At 34.0% G+C, this 22,431-nt stretch overlaps 1 protein-coding gene across 3 annotated transcripts in view; it reads left to right on the top strand.

Moving 5' to 3' along the window:
- Nucleotides 1–22,402, top strand: part of LOC139689634 (uncharacterized) — a 37,535-nt gene extending 15,133 nt beyond the window's left edge. For 2 of the 3 annotated variants that reach the window (XM_071586812.1, XM_071586813.1), the window contains exons 5-13: nucleotides 1,251–1,400; nucleotides 3,890–3,985; nucleotides 6,310–6,510; nucleotides 10,279–10,430; nucleotides 12,756–12,854; nucleotides 13,705–13,820; nucleotides 13,900–14,057; nucleotides 19,645–19,919; nucleotides 21,366–22,402. In XM_071586812.1, coding sequence (XP_071442913.1) covers nucleotides 1,251–1,400; nucleotides 3,890–3,985; nucleotides 6,310–6,510; nucleotides 10,279–10,430; nucleotides 12,756–12,854; nucleotides 13,705–13,820; nucleotides 13,900–14,057; nucleotides 19,645–19,919; nucleotides 21,366–21,552 — 1,434 coding nt within the window. In that variant the 3' untranslated portion in view covers nucleotides 21,553–22,402. The remainder of the gene's footprint in view (nucleotides 1–1,250; nucleotides 1,401–3,889; nucleotides 3,986–6,309; nucleotides 6,511–10,278; nucleotides 10,431–12,755; nucleotides 12,855–13,704; nucleotides 13,821–13,899; nucleotides 14,058–19,644; nucleotides 19,920–21,365) is intronic. The other variant, XM_071586815.1, reaches the window with a different exon arrangement.
- The last annotated feature ends 29 nt before the right edge of the window (nucleotides 22,403–22,431 follow it).

Raw genomic sequence — 22,431 nt, 5'->3', positions numbered from 1 at the left:
AGGCCATATTCAAATGTTAGAATTCACATGATTGCCAAGTATGATATACGATAAGTGTATTCCAATTGTTTCATTTCAAAAGGCTTAGAAAAATATCACTATATTTTATATACCTATTCAATTTCAGTAGTACATATCATTGTTCATGGACGTGGTATTCTAGATCCCTATTAGATAGGAATTCTGATTAGAGGGGCAAAGTTCATTTCCTGAGCATGCCTCTAGCAATCCTCGGCTTCAACCAAGTTGCATGATCTTTGGAGTACCAGATCTTCCTGGGAAACCATAACCTGCACAGGGAAAGGAACTGGCCCCTCTTACCTGATCTGTGAATTTCACATGCCATTGGGCTTACTATTGGGTTAACTCCACCATCACTTACCAAACCAACCTTGGGGTTGATTACAGTGTTTATGATTTATTTTATTGCCAGCCCTGATGGGGTAACATTCTCACCTGCCAACCCAGAGGTCGTCCTGTTTTTGGATTACTATGAAATAAATAAAGGATGAAATAAATAATAGTGTTAATCTATTCCAACTCCTTCTGTGGACTTTGTGTCAATTTTGTTTATTTATTCAGTGTTGTGATTCTTTGTAAGGACCTACATGTGCTGGTTCTATAGAGTTGCTATGTGGTTATGTTCCCGTATTTGCTGAGCATAAAATGGAAAGGCAAATTAAAATCCTAGCTAAATATTTACTCTTGATTTGACTATTATCCCCAGGTTAGTTAATTGTGAATTAATTCCATGTACAATTTGAAATTATGTATTTATTAAGTAAATTCCTTGTCCATAGATTCATATATATTCATAACCAAAATAGCAACCACGAGTTATGACGTTCAACTTGTAATAAGATGTGATTCCCAAAACTCTTCTTGAAAAATCCTCTTTTGTAAATGTAATTCAAAGTATTCGATTGGTTATATCTTCCCCAACCAAGAGACCATTTTTCCAGTGGAAAAGTTATTTAGTAGGTGTATGGTAACTCATTTCCAGAAGTATTTGATTCCACACTTAATGTTTAAATTTAAATGTGACTCTCGTCAAATGACCTTTATTGAAACCTCGGAAATGATATGTACTAAAATGTTTCATCAGTTTTTAACCATTATCTCATTTTTGGCTGGATACCTAAATTATATAGTATCTCCAACTCAGTCAGCCTGCTCATTGCATTGCTAATTAAATATTAAAGTGTATGTTTGTTAACCCAAATTTCACTGTTTTAAATTTTGTCTTATAGGTATTCCATCTGAGAGATATCAGGTGGGAGAAACCACAGTTCCTTTCAAAGTCTTTCCTTGGTTTTGTCACCTTCAACATAATTAATTACTCTCTGCTTTTGGGGGAATTCATAACTACAAATGTGGCAAATGCCAGTCTTGAAGACAAGGTAAGTAAAGAAGTCATAACTTTCTTAATTTTAAATGTAAAAGACAGGTAGCATTGATTTTATGTTAAAAAATAGTAAAGCAAATAAGTATAGGAGATCATGGCCATGGCTAATTTGTTGTGTATTTTATAAAAACTAAAGTTAAGTTAAGAAAATAGATGTATGAATGCATATTTTTTGAGTTTTAAATGTGGTACTTACACTGGCCACTGCACATTTGTTGTAGGATTAGTGCTTACTTATTTTGCTCTCACTTTATTTAGCTTAAAAATAAGACTTCAGCTTTATATTTTCTCTATAATTGTACTTAGGTTAAAATATGCTTGAGATATTTTCTCATTTAGGTAATTTCATTCAGGCAATTGAGAGGCAATTCATTGTCGTAAATGTATTATAATGCTATTAATTTTTGATTCCCAAGAGAAATGTTGTGGTTGATGTTTTATGACCCTGAAGGGTGCATTTTTAAATTTCTGATAGTTCAATAATCAAGAGTTTAATTTGATTTGGATTCACTTTTATCTCTTGGTAAAATACAAAATTAGACGGATGGAAATATGATGTCAATTTATTTTGCTCACTTCCAGTTTGGTTCAAGTGTCAATTCATTTATAATGAAGTTGTTATTTTACCTTTCAACGATCTAAGATAGTAATATTGCAACTATTTAAAGTGCATATGATAAAACTTCCATTTTAACTTTTATTGGGCACAAAAGAAAGTGTAAATTTTGGAAATGTATAATTTTTAGGTACTGCAAGCATAAAGGCTTTAAGGATTACCTAAGGATATTCTTTCTCTGTAATTCCCAGTGGTAAAACTCCACTTAGAAACTAGGATTTTGAGTAAAAGACCACTGAAGAAAGGAAGTGTCTCATCCACAGTAAAAATCTCTTAAAGGCATCAACTTATTTATGCCAAGCTGTCTCCTTATATTAAACCACTCTTTCAAAGAGTTTTCTATATGTGTAGCATCCCAAGCATTGAATATCTTTGCAATACTTTAGAGATTATCAATGCTAGTTTGTGTGTCCAATATTGTTTTCTCAGTTTTTTCTTGAATTGGAGCTTCATGTGACAGAATGGAACCAATCTCTCACTGTCTACTCAAGTTCATCTTACTTTGATTATTTATCCATTCGACCCCTCTTCAATGTTGTACTCTAGGAAAATTGGATATTTTCTGTTATTTTCAGGAATTTTATGCTGAAGGCCAATGTGAAAGTCAGCTAATTCCTAAACGTTTATGAAATATTCTAAAGATGCAACTGGTATTTTTTGCTTTTGTTGGAAAAAACAGATTACCTACTGTTGTTGTGCATAGGAACATTAATATTATCAATGATGATTAGGTGAAGCTTAAAAAAAAGTGAGAGTGAGAGTTCCAGTGAGGAATAAAAAAATAGTGTTCCTTTTAACTTGTTTCTTATATGGCAGTCTTGGCAGCAAATTAATGGGGATTGTTGAGCCACTGTCAAGTCATTAATATGATTAAATAATTCAATTGTATGGCAAAATTTTATGTTGAGAAACAGAATACCAGCATAATAAATATTATGTTTACTTGCATGCAATCCGGAAATAGTTACTAGTGGCTGAAAGTATTATAATGAATTGGTAAAATAGTTTATGTAAACCTGTAAATATCACATTCATATTCACCATTGAATTATATTCGTATGTTTTTAACTTAGCCATGAATAGCATGCCATCTGCCATTCTTTCCACCAATTGTCATAAGTTAATTAACGTTTGAGTACATAATTAAATGGGATGAAATTTCTGTGTAGGTGAAGAAACTCTAATGGCATGAAGAAAATGAATAAATTAAGGGAAAATGTTAATTCCATGGATAAGAGGGTGATATTTCATCTTATAAAAAAAACAATTTTTTTATGTTAATGTTCATTTGTCCACGGTGATTTATTCTATGATTACTGTGTTTATTAGGTGAAAATGGTTGAATTATGTGGAAATTTAGTAAACCTTAACTAATTTAAACTACAGGATAAAGAGTATTCATTTAATGTGTCATTGAAAATCACTCATACACAAAGCGTGGTAGAAGGACTTGGTTCATATTCATCATGGAAAGTATTTCATCTTCAATTATTTAAATTTTACTCTATATTCTCTTAATCAATTTTTCCAATGCTCAAACACCCTTAACTCTAGTATTTCAGTAGATGTACTAATACATGTTTATGACCATAGTCACTGTCTTGCATAAGGATTTCCAATTTTTACCAAAACTTAATATATATGTATTCAGTTTGTCAAACTTTATATTAAATTAAGGGAAAGCATGGGCAATAATTTACTGCCTTAATTACTCTTTATATTCCCTGCTTATGCTATTTTGTATATTCCCCCAAAAATTGTATATAATGTGGCTTCATTATAATTATACCATGCCCAAGATTACTTGAAACATATTCAATAAAGGTGTGCATAGCTGTATTTATTAATGGTCTTTGTTTTTTTTTCAGAGTTTTTATACTCATGTCTTCAATGGGTGCTATGCTGTGCTCCTCTTTATCAATGTGATCTTTTTCCTTATTTATGGCGTGGAAGTTTACTTTAAGGTATGTTTTTTTTATTTCCTTAGTAACATTATTTTTGTGGACTAGCTTAAATAATTACTAATTTTAATGGCTGAGAGGTATTTTCATTTGCATCTCATAGCATGTGCTGATGTAATTGAATTTTAATTTGCTAGCTTGTGAGTATAAGTTTTTTTATTATTATTATTAAAAATACACATGTGCTTATAGACATTGTCAGGTGGCACACAAGTCCCAAGTAATTGCAAAAGATAATACATAAAACCAGACTTCAAAACACAAATCTCTTTAACAAAACAAGTGAATCCCCATCCCATTTACAACCATTAATCAGCAAGAAAAAAAAGATAAATTAAAAAAAATAAGCTATTACATATAATACCATACACCACACATCAATCAACTTATTACAATATATTTATGGTTACCAGATAAATTTTATTTCAATTATAATAATTGGCCTAACACAGCTATTACATATGAAAGTGTTTCCAATGACAAAGTCATTTCATTTACTATATGTTCTTGCATAGGTACATTGCTCTATGTAATGCTGATTAATTATGTTAAAAATAGTTTCTACTCAATACATGTGTATTTGTTTTTCATAATTTTCATTTTGGGTCAGGATTCTACAGATTCTATCCATTACATTTTGTAATACATGGTGAATTTTATTTCAAAGTTATTTTTTACCTTCACTTGCATGGTTATGGGTATTTATGATACCTTGTATTTATTCAATACAGCATTAATAAAATAAGCAGTTGCTTTGAGTGGTAATTTATTTTGTTTGAATGTTGAGGCCATCATGCTCAAGTGTACATCCATTTCCATAGGCATGAAAACTCTAAAATATCATAGCAAGTGAAAGTATATATGTAATTGAATTTTTCATTCATTCCATAACGTTCATTGTGGCTAGATATCTTGAATTTCTATGTCCCTTGCTTAAGCAATGACATAGATTATAGAAATATTGAGTGGATTTATCATTTCAAGCAAGACATAATGAAGAATGTTCTGAATAGCAGTCTTGCCATTAAATCTTCAAAATTACATCCATTAAAAAAAACTAGGACTAATCATGTTTAAAAATGAATAGACAAACTGCACTACTTAATCCCACTATATTTATTAATTGAAGAATGAAAATGCCATCTTGTAAGAATTTCATGATGTAGCAAGACCCATGCATTCTAATATTAAAATTTTTGTTTAATCTCATAAGCTCTAATACACAGATAGTTTTATTGTTTGTGCTATAAAAAATGACAATGTAAAGATAGTACTCGATCATATAATTCTTGTGTGGCTAATTATATTTTAGAGGCACTCATTGCAAAGGTAATGTTCTGGATTTTAAAGAAATGAAATGTGTAATGTATTGTTTATTACATCCCAAATTTAATTTCCTAACAATGTGAATTTATGGTACACTTAAAGAGGCCTCTCTCATTGCACTATGTATTATAACAAGTCACTTTGATTTAATTAGGTTAATTTTTGTAAATGACAAAATATATTGATTTAAGTTTAAAACAATTGTGTGCCGTAAATTGAATGAGACTAATACGTAAGTGCTTTATGGCAGTGAATAATTGATTTTTCTCTCAGGCTAAATGAAATTCTAATTGTAATTTCCACTAGAACCAGGGCCAATTGCAGTGTGTGTTACGATGTGTGACTATTCATAATTCCCACACTGCATAGAATATCTCAATGAGTGAGATATTTTTTCCATAGACATTTAATGCAACTTCCTATATTATTCTCTATCTTAATTTTTCAAATTGATTATCAAAATTGTTACAATGGTGTAAACCATTAGTAATATATGAGTGAATTGGAGTAAGTAGAAAATGGTGCGTGGAGATTCTTATCTAGGAAAAACTTGTGCATGAGTTACCGATGGGGATCGAGATGGTGCGGGGGCTAACGTACTGGCTTCCCACCCTGAGGGCGCAGGTTCAAATCCCGGCGGTGTTGAATATTTTTCAGAGGTATCTCGATCCCTACTAGAGGTGCTTTGTGGAGGGCACTTTGAGTGAGTACGCCGTCCGTCGGATGGGACGTTAAGCCGCGGACCCCTTGGCGCCTTTCGTAAAGAGTAGGCTAATGCCGACGCCGGGTTTCTCTCCACCCTTCATCCTTTCCTGTCCTTCCCCTATGGCGCAAATGACCTTAGCTGTCGGTCGCCTCCCCTCAAAACTACTACCGAGTTACCGATTTACTGACCATGCATTAGTAGTCTGCCATTTGGATGTACTTGAGGCATGTTTTGAAAGCAAGAATGCTCTGAAATGCATGACAACACAGTCCCATGATCCAAAATAACAACACAGGTGCGAGGAGGTTTCTTGTGTGACCACGAGTCCACTGTGACTGGCATTGCTACGAGCAGTCGGACTCCTCGAGATGAGCAGCTTGATCCATTGAGGAAGTCCTCAGTCAGTGACCCCAAAGAGTCCAGTCTCCATCTTGAGGAAGCTAAAGGCATACCTGTGCCAGGTTGTGCCACTGCTCCACTCGTTGGAACCAATCAGGTATGTATAAGTAACACCCGTACATTTCTTTCCCTAATATCTCCTCTTTCTATAACTTATTTCTTCTTAAATGTGTGCAGTGTAGTGTCAACTCATTGAATGCGTGAGAGCCTTTCTTAAGTTTATGTTGAGTGTGTAAGACTAATTAGTGTTTTGCTCATTTTTATACCAGCATTTATATGTTTTGTCATGCTCAGAGCATGCTCCTAAATTATATATTCACTTCTCCCTGCTGTTTGATTAGCTTGACATGCAATAAGCTTTGGAATATTTACTATGATTTCCCATTACAATGTTGCTTTTTAAAGATGAATTGCTTAGTTGATTAGAGTTACTGCTACACAAAAAACTAAGGCAAAACCAAGATCTTAAATGAAATACCACAAATCATACTAATTTATTGTTTAGCCTTTTAAAAGTGTGCAGTTTAGAATATAGTTTTATGAAAATAAAATAATTTTCCACCGAAGACTCGAATAAACAAAGCAATATCAGCGCCTTAGCATACGTTCAATTCATAATGATTACTGTTATGGATTACTTACACTTGTATATAGTAGTGAGAATGCCAAAATATAATTTAGTATGACGTTCATTACTCCATTTAAATGAAATTTCTATGCATTGTAGTTTTGTCACTTACATCTTAATTATAATGTTTTCTTTTGATTGTAATCATTTGAAGCAAATGTTGAATTTCTTTGCTGTTGTGTGATCTCATTGTAATAGTGTTTTCCGTTATGTGCAGTCCGATATCGGTTCTATTGATTAAGATTCTTGGTATGTGAAATCCTACTTATGCACTTTTTAAATGAGATAAAGAAAAAGTTTAGATTTTGGAAAATTCAAATTATTGGACTACCCAATAAGAAAAGCCAGAAAAAGAGAATATATTGGAGGCTTTTAAAATGTTGGGTGTGACAAAGAAGGGGAAAAAAGAGGTTGGTTAGATGGGGAGATAAATGCTGAAGTTAATTAATGTTAGGTACGGACAGAAAGTTTGTTGGGGAAAACTCGACAAGAATGAAAAAGTTTGTGTAAGTAATATTGAAAAGTAGTGTTTTAATGACGGATGTGAAAGAAGGAAGACAGATGGGAAGGCAGGTCAAAGTTACAAAAAAATGTAGAAATAAATAATGTAGGTCAAATGAGTCTCTCACGATGCATAGAAGATAATAGACATTAAGGGCTGACCAAAAACCTGGATTGTTCTGTAAGGCCTTGAATGAATAATAATGATAACCTAACTGGAAGCAAATTGATTCACAAGATGACATAAAAGGTTACGCGTGCTGTGTTTTCCAAATGCAAAAGTTCCCTTTTGACATATTAGCCTAGTACGATAGTACATCAAATGGAACATATCTCACCCGCCCAAAAAAATCTTTTAAATCCATGGTCACCTATATGTTTACCCGGAACTTTCTGCTTTCAGCAAATTTCAGGATTGAACCTGATCATTTCACAAAACTTTTCCATGAAACATGACACTGAAATTCAGTGATTGGTCAGTACCAGTATTTTTATTGTAGTGATGGTTTGATTTTTAAATAATTTTTAGTTTTTGTTGTGATACTAGTAGTGAATGGATAGGTGTAGCGCTATCAATCATTATAATAGTAAGGAAAAACCCAATGACCTTGCAAAAATTGACACCTTATTGAAAATTATATGTGTGGTTAGTAAGTCTCAGGAAACCGCTAAGTTTTACCCACTGAGTGATTTTTTTAAGTTACTATAATAAAAGTTGATTGTACCAAATAAATAGATACACAACTTCTCGCATAATATGTGATGAGGAGGAGGGAATTCTCAGATTCATTGCTATTGCCGTTTGTCTCCATCACTCGTTCCACTGGCATCGAAGCACTGCTAGTGATCACGCATTTTCCCAGACTTGTGTTCAAACATATTATTAGTGATTTTTTGTGCTAAGTTTAATAATATTTTGTGCATAGTTTTAAAATTGACCCGAAGAAAAATCCATTAGAAGAAGCCATAAGAGAATTAAAAAAAAATAACTAGCATTGAAAATTACAGTCATTGAAAATTGGGAACAAGGTGTGAGTGCCGCTGATCCAGTATGCATATCAACAATTGGTTGACATCAATGATTTGCTTCTTCTTCAAGAACAAAGGCAACTGGGGAATTGGTGTGGTACAGTGGCTAACGCACTGGTTTCCCACCATGAGGGCTTGGGTTCGAATCCTGCAGATGGTAGATCTTTTTCTATGGTATCCCAATCCCTACTTGAAGTGCTTTGTAGAGAGTACTTCGAGTGAATACGCCATCTGTTGGATGGAACATGAAACTGCAGACCCCTTGGCGCCTTGCATCAAGAGTAGGCTAATTCCAAGTTTCTCTCCACCCTTCATCCTTTCCCATCCATCCCCAATTGCGTAAATGACGTCACCTGTTGGTTGTCTCCTCTAAAAAACTAATAATGCTAGGACATAATTTAGGAGGTAGATGCTTCAGATAGAATGACGTGAATATCTACGAAACTGTTATGTATTCTCAATGACGTTAAAGGTTACATACATTGCCTCAAATTTTATTTTAGTTTAACAATTTTTTTAAAAATTTGCATGTGTACACACAACTAATTTTGCATACCTACTGTCCCCTGAGAATAAGACTATTTACTGTAGAGCATATTATATTCCGCCATTATCTGGGAAGTGATTATTTCAAAATTGATAAAAGGAATTGTCTAATTATGATTAATAAATAATAAAAATAAAATTAATTCTAATAAAAAATCTGGACTCGAGCAAATAATTGGATATTATTTAAACCCATGTTGTGTATTAAATATTCCAGGAAGTGAATAATTTAATGAAAATATTTATTAGGATCATCGAATTTACTACAGAACGTATCAGATTGTTGTATCATACCATTTCATATGATAAATTGTTAAGCCTTCCTTGTATAGATAGTGTTTCTTTCAATGAACCCAGAGCAAATTTAAATATGGTTACAGTTAAGAAAATTTCTATCTCTTCTCTCATGGCTATTGCATTGAAAACCTCTGTATGTTTTTAATGGAAAATTGCTCCCTGGTGTCATAACCTCAGATTTCGTGAAAATTTGAACCAAAGCGGGCATGCAAAATTTAAAAATGTTTCATGAAATTCACATTTCTATGCCTGTTATGATTCTTGAGTTATAAGTGGAATAAGATTGTAACACATTGTAACACACACAGTATTACATATAGGTTGCAGTGATATTTCACTGTAATAGGGGATCCGATTGTCATATTCCTAAGTTTCACAAATTAGATAAAATAAATGAAAAGTCTCTGTCAAATTAATAACTTGAGGAAAAGAAACTTTAAAAAGTAAACAAAATTGTAATTGGAATTTCATCCAGCATGTTCAAGTATGTGTAGTATTTTTGACTTGGATAGTTATCTGAAAATCATATACTTAAAACAAAAAAATATTTTGTTTGAATATTGTTTTGATCATAAAATGTATTCGAAGACTAACACATAAGTAAAATGTAAGGGAGTTATGTATGCTTAATGAATTTTTTAAGTCTACTGAAGCATAAACTGGTCTATTATGTATTTAAGAGAATTATAACTATTTGTCAAAATGCTCAATATTTCATTTCATTTACTTTCATCCATTACTTCTTTATCCTAACTTCCACAATTCATGCTAATAGTTCATTAAATTCATGTCACACTGTGTACTCTTGTTGCTGTTGATATTTACATGAGATATTCATGACTTTTTTGTAAAAAATTTTTGCAGTTGAGAGGTGGATTTACCGATGGGCCTCCAAAAAGAGTTGATACATCTCAACTTCATCAGTCACGATTTGGTCTGTTAGCTCAGGCATTTATGCTGATAATCATTGTTGGATTCCTTTGCAGTGAAACATTAAGTAAATTCTGGAAAACAAAGTAAGTGTTTCACATAAAAGGTTTTGTTTGATAATTTTATCATGAGATCAATCCTATTTCATAATTAATTCTACAAATTGTGTAAACATATGTGTTTATGGAATATGCGTATATTGAGCATGGCTAAAGGATGTTTTTGGATGGAAACTTTCTGTCGATGTTCATTAAGGCCCGTACTTCCAAAATAGCTTGAAAGTTTGACACATTCTTTGTCCTTAATCTGTTAAGACTTTGAGGGATATGCATTTTACTTTTTCTGTGATGCATGTGAATTTAACAGTTGTTTCATGAACTACCCTATTTAGGCTGAATTAAGAAAGTAATGTTTTACCAAAGGCTTTAAAAAAAATCAGTCTAGTGTGCCCCAGTCATCACATTGCGTACTCACAGATGTTAGATTGCTACGTTAAGATAAAGCCCACCTTGTAATGGACCTTCCTATACTTGAAATTTGCATATTTGGTTAGGGAGGGCAGCTCCTTTCCCATTGCAGCATTTGATATCCTAGAAAAATGTCCTGCCCGGGAAATTATGCCTCTTAACCTGAGGTATCCTGAGGCATTACAAAGGTTTGAACCTGAGACCCTCAAATTCATCAGTACCTAAACACAACTCACTGTAATACAATGTCACTGCTATAACCAGAGAGCTAAAATAATCTTATATTCCTTACGAAATATTAGATTATTCTAGCCCTCTGAATATTTACCCACCTTTGTCTTCTTCTGAAAACTTGTGACTTTGTTAATTCTAACTTTTTGCATAAAAATTTTTCAATTTGATTTTGCTTGAAAAATAATATACAAATTTTCTTGCTGATAAAGTGACTCATGACTATAAGTATTGATTCATGTTGGGAACTAATGGTCCAGCTTAGCTTTCCCATTTTAACTTTGGATATTCGTATTCCTCACATTTAAATATGAAATGTAGTTCTGTCATCTTCATAAAGGATTAAATCAGTGAGTCCAAAGGGATGCTCCAAGTGGAGCTTGGAGCTTATACTTGGCTTGGAAGTATATTTTGGTTCTCCAATGCTTTAAAACCGAACCAAATTCAATTCTCTTTCTCACCAGTTGTTTGTACAATGTGCTGAGCACCGCAGATGATGTTTAAGCAAGCAGAATAGCCTTGATGATATAGCCAGATCACAACTTTCTCTGTGTGCCAATATTTTTGGGAAGTGTAGTGGGATGCTTGCCAAATTGTACTCTTTAAACAAAAGACATACTTAATTATTACAATATCTAAATAATAAGGTCATGGCCTCTCTTTTTATGGAAAAATAGCTCCTAATAAAGTTAAAAAAAATTGTCCCTGGATGAATTTATGGAGCAAACATTTTACTGCCGTAGAAAGTTCCAAGTCTTCATAAAATAAAGCATGCAGTGATAAGAATTAGCGTATTTCAGTGGTGAGATTACTTCTGAAACATCATTTTTACCAAATTTTGTTTTTAGCTGCTTGGATGAAGTTTTGGTACCAATGACTTCGGTGCATATTTTTTTATTGCCTTCACTAGGAATTAATCTCATACTCATATGTACCCACTTATTCAGACGAATTCAGTATTTTAAAAAACGTCAAGTGCTTTGGTTGTCATAGAGTCAGTTTCCATGAAGATACAGGTTAAACTTTTGTTTAAAAGTAATGCTTAACACAAAATCATCAAATCATATGCAAAAAAGAAAATATATTATCATAAGCTGGAACAATTCAATTAAGCATTTGAGTTAGTTAAAATGATTTAAACATTGCAGGCAGCAGGAAATCTCTGAAGATGTTTTTTTCCAAGTACAAGTAGTTGTTAGAATAAAATGTGCGCCAACATTTTCCTATTACAATTGATTGAAATAATTCTGTACACTTAAACACTGCTTATGGTGGATTTAATTTTTTTTATAGAATAGAGAACATTGAAATTGTTCAAGGGATATTTAAATGACAACTGAACATTAGTTCTGTTACATTCGATTAGAGGATTTCTAACTGATCTCATAAAAAATCATGAGAAACATAACCATAAATGTTGCATGAATAAATATTTTCATGTACAATAAAAAGATATGTTTAAAACAGGACTGTGATTTAAAATATTTTTTAGGTCAAAAAGGCTGGTGTAGATATATATCATAACATTTGGTATCTTATAAAATTTTTCATGACCAATGATAATTACTTGAATGAAAGTTTTGCGTGTATAGCTGCAGGAAATTGTTATAAATTTGGCCTTGGTGTATATTTGGACCATATGGTTATAGTTCTTGCTGGATTTTAATGATTTAGCAGCAGCAATGATCATAAAATGCTTGTTTTTTGTTGCAGGGTGCCGCTTCAAAGTAGGAATTTTCATGACATTGTTTTCCGGATTGTTGAAATAGGAGTTGCATTGTGGTTTCCCTGTGTGCTCTGGAATTGCATGAGGTGAGTTTGATGTCAATTTATTTGGTAGATATTTGTTATTATTACATCATACAAACTAGATTGAAAATATTGAGGAGGTTCAAAAGGTCTCACTTTCCAAAAATGCCCATGCTTCATGTGAATTTTTTGATGAAGTGCTTCCTTGTTTTGAGCTTAAGATGCTTTGAACATAATAGTGGCAACTACTGTGTTCAAAGGACCTAGGGTTGCAACCAAGGAACAGTTTGTCAAATTGCTCATATGGAGCATGGCATTCTATGTATCATAGACATGGATAATTGGAAAAGCGGACCAGTGTCCATTTCATGACTTTACCATTCTGATTGCACAAGCTGTGGGCAATGTAAGTGAATGCAAGTCTCCTGTGAGGAGATTTGAAGAAACATCATAGCCAAATACTGACCGATCAATCTGCTAGTCATCTGGGTGTGGGCATTTTATTCTGACCTATTCTTTTTTGCTTGGCCAGTGAATTGGAATAAAGGCGAGATCAAGGTTACTGTGTCATCAATTTGGGATTGTTGAGGGGTGGTGGCAGAATTGTTAGCCTCTTGGTGGTAGCAAAATTTGCATAAAAAGAACTTGCCATTAATGTATGTTCATAAAAATCCACATCCCATGGTTAGTGCCATCACCTTAGTTTGAACCCATGACCCTCACTCCAAGCACTCCAAACTACTCACTATGCCACAGCAAAATATATAATATTATGTATTGCATATGGAACTCATTTCATTTCTACATATTTCATACATTTTTTCAATTCTCCTTCATTCTACATTTTAATCATAATAGCGTTAAAAAATGTTTTAATTTGTTTCTTATATTGTCAACATTTTATCATGTTTAGGCCTGAGCAACTATGGATATTGAATCCAAAGAAGATTCTGAAGAAGTTAGACTTGGATGCCAAACCACCTGGGGAAGCAAAAGATGATGGATGTGCAGTAGCAGAGAAGGAAGGAGGTAAATAAAAAAAATGCATATGATGTAATACAAATTTATTGAAAGGGTATCCTTATGCTTCACAATCATTTTTTTATAGATGGAGATGAAGATGATGAAGACCAGAAAATTCAACAAGACTGCTGGATATGTTATGATGCTGATCGCTTAGATGCTGGGCCACTCATTCAACCATGTCAATGTCGAGGGGATGTCAGTACAGTCCATCACGACTGTCTTAGACGATGGCTTGTTGAAGTGAGTAGCTGTTAAACGTATAATTATCCCTCGTTTCAGGGGCTTAACTGTAGAGGTTATGTTTCTGAAAACTCTTGCATAAATGACCAAGTTTATGGGAAGTTTGGGGATAGGTTTCATGGTCTGCATTACCCTGGAATAATTTTCCCTAACTTTACTTTTCCTCAGTGTCCATGAAAATTAAGGTAAAACTGTTCCCTCCCCCATTTTCATAGTGGTTCTTGTTTGATTGTTGATAGCCATTTTGCAAAAGGCAAAGAAAGTGATCGCCATCAGTATTGTAATTATGGTGATGAAAATAATTGCTCTATCTCAACTCTTGACTGTGAGAATGAATTAGAGTAACAGAAGACTGTGCTGTTACATGACTGTTAAATAACAATTTAAATATGCGTATTTATTATGGCATTATTTTACTGCAGAATAAAAAAATATGATTATTTTTTTAAAAAGAGATGAAGAACATACTTTTTTGTTGTGGTCTTTGGTGTCTCTTTCTCCACTTTTTAGGCTCCTCTATGAATTGTTTGTTTCCTCAAGACTGTTTGACTTCCTCTCTTGGGTAACACTTTAGTTAATTTCATCAAATTATGTGGAAAAAACTCACACGGAATGACATGGTCTTCCAAAACCCATTGGCCTGAACTCTTCTACTTGAAATTTGTATCCCTTCTAAAAATTCTCATGCTAACCATTACTTACATCACATTTACTGCTTCCATTTGATGACATGTTTGTATAAACCACCTGACTTTTTCTTGGACTTCATAAGGGCTTTATGGAACTCTTATTTTAGGTTTGAAATATTTAATGCGTTCTTTGTTTATGGATTATACAACATTTTTTCATTGCTTGGTCTGGTGGCTCACAATTTTAAAACTCATTTCTTATTCTTTTCCATTAACCTTTTGACAGGGGTACAAAATTATCCATGATTACGCCTCAAAAGCACTTACACCATTTTATGTAATAGCATTGCATTTCACGCTCATTTTTCCACCCACATATTTTGTAATTTTATACCATTGCAAATAACTAAACCTTACTCCAAGTAATGAAATGATGAAATCATAACAAATACTCAACTTCCATGTGACTGTTTAGCTAAGGGGAACTTCAGGTAATTTGAATCATTTGAGGGCAAGATAGAAATATACCATAAGATTCTTACCTTACTCTTTGCTCAGTATGATAAGCGGAAACAATAGAATATTGATATTTAATGCTGTTATTGAGTTTTATAAAATGCATAATTTTATAATAAAAATTTTATAAGAGTTATATTTTCATGAAATAAAATCTCAGCATTTGGGCAACTTTTTTGAAAAAAAAACTCATGACTTTCTTGGGCAAAGCTGCATAAATGTAATGGAAATACACCAAGGCTGGTAATGTTGTTAACATATCTCCCTCCTTAGTTCCTCACTCCTACTACTTTAATGCTATTCCAAGTTCATATTCTCTTTCTCCTCATATGCATTTCAGTATGGCACGCATCACATGAAATCTGTGTGTGAACATTTTGGAAGATTTGATTCATAAAAAGGCAATGTAGGAACCAATGAACCACATGTAAGAACTTGTGAATTGACTTAGAGCTTCAAGAAATGGAATCCAGCATTCTTAATATTTTTTAAACTTGATCCTCCTTTAATGCCCTTGCTGCTACCCCTATTTCCATCCAAATTGTAGGCTAAATACACGAATTGTTTCACCTGATCATTTGTGTTCTCCTGCTTCATAGTTTTTAGTCTTTATGTTTCTTAAGAATCTCATCATTATTGAGTTCTTATTGTTTACCTATCTTGGAAGCGTTCGGGACCAAAATGGTCAAATTAGTAGGGACATAAGATCAAGAATTGTTGGTCCGAAGCCACACGCATCTTAATATCGCCTTGAGGGGGCCCCCCTTTGCTTATGACTACAATTATCGTTACATTTCGCCGTAAGGCTACCTACCTGTCGGCAAAAGTGACTCGAAGGTCAAGGAACGTTGTTACCACGCTCTTGTTAGGCCTCATTTAGAATACGCATGCAGCGTGTGGGATCCGAGTGAAAAAGGTCTCATTCGGGAAATTGAGAAGGTTCAACGCCGGGCAGCCCGTTTTGTAAAAAATTCCTACGATAAAACGCAAAGCGTCACCGAAATGCTCATGGATTTGGGGTGGGAATCATTGGCTGAGAGACGATTCAATGCAAGATTGAAATTATTAAATAAATTTAGATCCGCATGTTTCAGCACCGAGGTCTCGCAAATTATTCGTACTCCTACATACATTAGTCGCTTGGATCATGCATATAAAATTCGGGAAATAGATGCCAGAACTAGCCGACTCAAGGACTCCTTCTTCCCACGGACAATACGGGATAGCAACTGCAGGGTTATAGATAGCAAAAATTCCACTTGCCACCCTCAGCGTCTAATAAATAATTAGTTGTATTTAAATGCATGCTCTTCCACTAACCTTATGTGTTTTGTTATAATAACACATTCTTCCCGAATGACCTCATTCATGTTCTGTTCATCTGTTTTTAAGTTTCCCTTTCAATCCCTCGTCCCTCTCCGCGGGGGGAAATTCCTGCTACCTGCAACGTTGGGTCGCATTCCCTGCCTTTTAAAGACTCTGGGGGCAGAGTGTTTCGTGGTGCATTTTCATGTGGTGTTTCAATTTCTTGCTTGTTGTGTCCTGGCTTCCGTGTTGTAGGATGTCTTTCGTGCTGCATCATGGGGTGCAGTTTTTTAGTTGTTTAGCGGTATATAGTATGTGTTTGCATGAGTATTGGATGAAGGGATTTTTGCATGAGTGTGTGCGCTGCTGTGGGTGTAATTTTCCGTGTTGTTTTTTTTTTTTGCATGTGGTATTTTTCTTTTTTACGGTTGGTGACCTAACACCCCCCGCCACACGCCCTTGCGGCGGCTTGCGGGGTATTATTTAGATGTAGATGTAGATGAAGAATTGCTTTTGGCAAAGAAGCTTTCGCAAGGAGAAGGAAATTGATGAACATTAAATAGGAGGGCAAACACTTGAGCTGGTGGAACAGTTAGTACCTCGGAAGTGTTTTGGTTCAAAATGGTCAAATTAGTAGGTAGGTAAGAAGAATTGTACTCGGCTAAGAGGCTTCCATAAGGAGGAGGGAATTGATGGCAGGGACGTTGAGTAAGGATGTTTAGAAAAAGCTTGTCAAAACTTATATGTGGACTGTTGTACGGTGTGGAAACAAGGTCACTGAAGTTGGATGATAGGCATAGATTGAAGGTTTTGAAATGTGGATGTGGAGAAGGATAGAAAAGGTTAAGTAGACTGAAAGGAAAACCAACGAGAAAGTCCTAGGCATGGTGAGGGAAGGGAGAGGATTGTTGGAGAAATAAAAAAGAGGCAGGAAAGATGGATGAGAGCATTTTGATTTTAAATGGGATGCTGAAGACTGTGATAGAGGGAAGGATGTTAGACAAATTAAGAAAGGACTGGAATAAGAAAGGGATGTTGGATGGAAAGGAGGGAGGAAGGAAGTATTTGGAATCGAAGCAGGGCTTATTGTAATGTTGTTTGCGTTTTCTCTAGAGAGACTATGGAATTGTTCCTTCCAAAACCTACCCCAACCATTAGATGACCAATAAACATGATAATCTGCACATCTGACTTAGCTCCTTATTTTCTTGACTCTTAACCCCCAGACCTTCCCAACACTCTGTTACCATATCCTTAGCAAAAAATTCAAACAGCTTAGGCAATAATTAGTAATTCTGTTTTCTTATCTGGCTATAAGTATTCATCCCATTTATCTGTCTTTTGCCCTTATTTATGAAGTCTTATTGATGTACAAGGATTGAGAAAAATATCCCTCAAGTTGGCCCCTATATTTTGAAATACTACATGAGTCCATGTGTGCCTCAACTTTTTGAAAAAATGTTTAACTTTTGAAATTTATTAATATTGTATGTATTAATGGGGTAATTGGGTACCATTTATTTTCTGTGTTGAAAAATCGGGTGTACCTATGAATGCTCTGGAAAAAAGTAGTCCTTCACCCAATTTCTGTTTTTATGCAACACCTAAATAAAATCTTTGTTCTCTACTTGTAAAACTTAAACGTGCACATAGATGGGAGATTTTAAAAATACATTTATCAAATGTTTGTAATATTTTTTTATTTAGATAAAATCTGCTGGATCACATTTTCTGGTCATTCCTAAGTCGTGGTAGGTGAAGGAATACCACTAGGCTTGTGAAAATTCTTCCAAATGCACAGTTAGAAAAATATAGCATATTTTTTTCATATCAATGGTCTTTCAAAGTTTTTTTTTTGAGTATCTCAAGTGAAATCTAGGATTTCGGGTGCCAAGGGGTAGAGATCTCAAGCAATTAAAGATTTATGGCTTTTGGAGGAATCTTACATTTTATTGTTGCCTACCTTAACTCCTTTCTCGAGAGCTACCCTAGACAATAAAACTAACTGCATAGAATAGTGTCAAAGATCCCGAGTAACATACTGACGGGCAGTTATTTGAAGTGTGTCAGTGTTCTCACATAAACTCAGTATGAAGCTTGATTTTAATTTAATTGGAAATGAAAACTCTTTATTCTCTTTGAAGTGAGTGAGTTAATTTGTCCAAAACATATGTTTAATTAAAGAAAAACTCCTAGTCACAATTCATACCCAGTGGCAAACGCAGTACTGGCACATTTTTCCCACTTACCTAATGCTATTTCGACTGGCTTTCACTGGGATGATCACTCGGAACATAAGTTGGGGTAATTTGCTAGAAATGCTAACTAATAATTTGCTAGCAAGAGAAATGAAAGTTGGGGGACAGATCTATTGCCAATTCCATCCATTTGACTTCAGATGAATCTATAAAGTCTAAACAAAGTTCTCATATCATATGATATTACATGGAAGGGTAAATGGGCAATGAGGGTGTAGACATAATTGGAAAGAGATTGGGCCTCAAATTTTGGAACAAGGGACAGCCACTGAACTTGCAGTTATCATGTTTGATGTTAGATTGCTACAACTTATGGGTGTTCTTTTCTATTTTGTTTTGGAAAAGTAGACCTTTGTATGCAATTTTGCGGGGAAAAACTGTTTGAATATATATGTTTACAAATCGTTGTAATGTCTGAGAAACATGAGGGACAAAAAGTATGGTATACTTTAAAATAACTGAGATACATGAAATGATTTTGAGTCAAACAAGAGCACAATAAATTACAAAATAGAATGGAAAGTTGGTCTTAACAAGGAATGAAGTTCAAACAAATAATAAATAGAGCTTACTGTGCTCTTTGAATGGAACAGTTCTTGATATCTCATACAATGATTAGAGGTAATATCCATCTGTGTTTCCATGTTTTTCAAAGGTTTTCTTTGAAAAATAACAAGATAGATATCTGCCTTCTCACATCACCAGTTTTAATCATAATCCCAGAACTACAAACTGTGAAAATGTGCCTACGAGCATTGAAAAATTACTATACCTGTAGAAGAAGTCAAGTGACAGACTTATTCTGGAGTTATTATTTATATTTGAAGAGGCTGATATATATTGTTACACTCTTAAAATTGATAATAATTGTATTTGCAGAGTTCAGAGAGCATGGAAGAAGAAGGTGCTGGTCCAGCAATTGCTGAGTGTTTACGATGCAAAGTTTGTGGCTGTGCTTATGAGGTGGAATGCAGTGGCAGACCAGCATGGCAACGAGGTTTTACTCCCCAGCATTGGCTACGCACGGCTGCATTGGCAACATGTGCAACTGTTTCAGTGGCTGGAGCATGGGTTGTCCTCCAGTTATTTACAGAACCATTGATTCGTGTCCTTGCATTTGGTCTGGCTTTACTGGTTGTCTACGTGTGTGTGCGGTGAGTTTAGAAGTCACCTGTTCCTCAGATTCCAGTCTGTGTAGAATTGATGGTTTTTGCCCAACTTGTATAGTAAACGTTTTTTCATACAATAGCATCCTATCTTCCTGATATTCTATTGAATTGTAAAAATGTTAAAAATGAAATTTCAATTAAGATTGCATCATGCATGTATTTAGATATAGTGCAAGTGGAATCCTTCATCTACCCCCTGGTATTAGAAAGGAAAATACCGAAAGGAAGAGACAAAGAGACATGTTCGTAGGGAAAATAAAAGAATGCTCAGAAGCTATCAGGGGGTGAGGGAATTGACACTTAAAATAGAAGAATGGATGGTTGCAGTAAAACTAATTTTAAGATTGAAATACTGATGATGATGCATTTGGATAAGATGTTATGTTGTAGGTTTGCTTGAATTCATTTGCATTGGGCAGAATCACATTGTTATGGTAATATTTTATAGATCATAAACAGTATAGTAGTTTCCTGGCTAAAACTGTTCTAAATGCATTTAAAAAAGGAGAAAATTTGCTCATTTATAGGTTTCTTAGCAAAAGAACCTTGAAATTTCTCAAGTACCTGATGATGACGCTTGAGCGTTGAAACTAGGTGTACGTGAATAAAGGGCAGTGGAAAGATACATTATATTCTTCATTTAATTAACATGAATTTCCAAAAAGTTGATCCGGGAACAATTGAATATTGAAATTTCTCTTTGGATATGCTGATCAAATCCCTGAAAACCACTTCAGAACTCAGTGGAAATTCATTCAAAGTGTTGGTGTTTAGGGTGACTGAAAAATGGTCTTATCTAATGTAAATACATTAATAGTCTTTAAAAATATTTTTGTAGACCTCAAATAATCATTTAGGGATTTTAATAAAATTTAACCCTAAACATCATCTTGTACTTTTGGCATTACTCGTTCTATAAAATTGTCATGATATGCAGTACTCATATACCAGGATTTTTCCATCTTTGCCACTTGACTTTATTCATGAAAGTAATACATTTAGGAAATCAAGAAAAACAAACAATTCATGATGAACTATGTTCCCCATACCAAAAAGGAATACTCAGAAATAAACCTTGGGAATTGCCTGTCATTGGCCTATTTTTCAAATCTGCGTATCATTTTACAGTTCCTGTTAAGCAATTGCATATTTAAAATTCATAATGATAAACTACGTATATTGCAAAAGAAAAAACCACAGTAATCAACCAAAAGATCAACTTTTGATGGGAAAGGGTTTTTCCATGGAAGACCTATTCACCACTATTTGATACTTCTGAATAAATAATAATTGTTGTATGCCCTAATATAAGTTCACAGGCATAATGCTAGTCAAATTTAATGTTGAAAAATAGATTCTCTTTGATTACCTTTACCACTGATTAGTTGAAATGCCAATGGTGCATGAAATAATTCATTTTTATCATTTCAGGTTTTTAGGGTTGAACACCGTCACAGCCTACCAAAGAGCCAAAGTATCTGCACTGAATATTGTAAGCAGGGGAGAGAGTCCACCTCAGTCAGGAGCTCTGCTCACAACTATAAGTGAAACAGTTACTGTAAATATTGTCCCTGCCACCTCTAAGGAATCGCCTAAAGTTGCTGAAGCTAAGATCTGAAATTTATGACACTCAAAATTTTTTAAAGTATTAAAGTGTCAAGTTGAGGTGCTGATATATCGGCAGAATGGCTAGTCTGGAATGCTATCTGGAGACATTATTTATGACATTTATGCATTTGAAATCTTATTATTTCCTCTATTAGAGGTTTGTGATTCCTAGAATTGTAAAATCTAGGAATACTTATGCCATGCTCCTAGTGGTAAAGTGAAAAAAAAAGTTAGAACCAATTGTAGAATTATTTGCACCTATTTAGAAGTTGTGAAGCTCTATGGCACAGTACTTCTGAGATAGGTATTAAGGACGGCTTTTAGTAGTCCTAAAATATGGCTACTTTGGGAACAGTCTGTTTGAAGGATGTCTCTCAATTCTTCCTAAAATTTGCCACTAGTGCAGTACAAGATGTGAAGCATTGGATATTATCAGTGCCACTCTGGAAACTTTGAAATCTCAAGAAATGTAGGGTGATAGCTTCATTGCTATACTCATCTTTATTCCTTTTGAGGTGAATATTACTTCCCTAGCAGTAAATATCATCTACAGAAAATATTATCTTTTCTCATATTTTCTTCATAATGAAAGTTTATATTTTTTTCCTTTTTTTGGAAATCCCAGGTATGCATATAAAGAGGATTGCGAAAAGTACAAATTAGAGTTATGTGAAATGTGTTGATTCACAACAAATGGTTGGTGACAAATTGATTTCGTATGTTTTATTGTTCTTCATATATATTAGAAGGGTGGAGAAATGACTGTGATAATATTTAACATGTTTACCTTGGTTATCATTGTTTATTTGAAAGCATTTGTTCCATGTGAAATATCCAGATAGCAAGGTGATACTTATGTTTTTTTATTTAACATAAATTTGAAAGATTC

This window comes from Hetaerina americana, unplaced genomic scaffold, assembly GCF_022747635.1.
Source record: "Hetaerina americana unplaced genomic scaffold, ioHetAmer1.1.p SCAF_26, whole genome shotgun sequence".
Classification (NCBI taxonomy): domain Eukaryota; kingdom Metazoa; phylum Arthropoda; class Insecta; order Odonata; family Calopterygidae; genus Hetaerina; species Hetaerina americana.
Note: the sequence above shows the minus strand (reverse complement) of the source record. Positions and strands in the feature narration are given on the sequence as shown.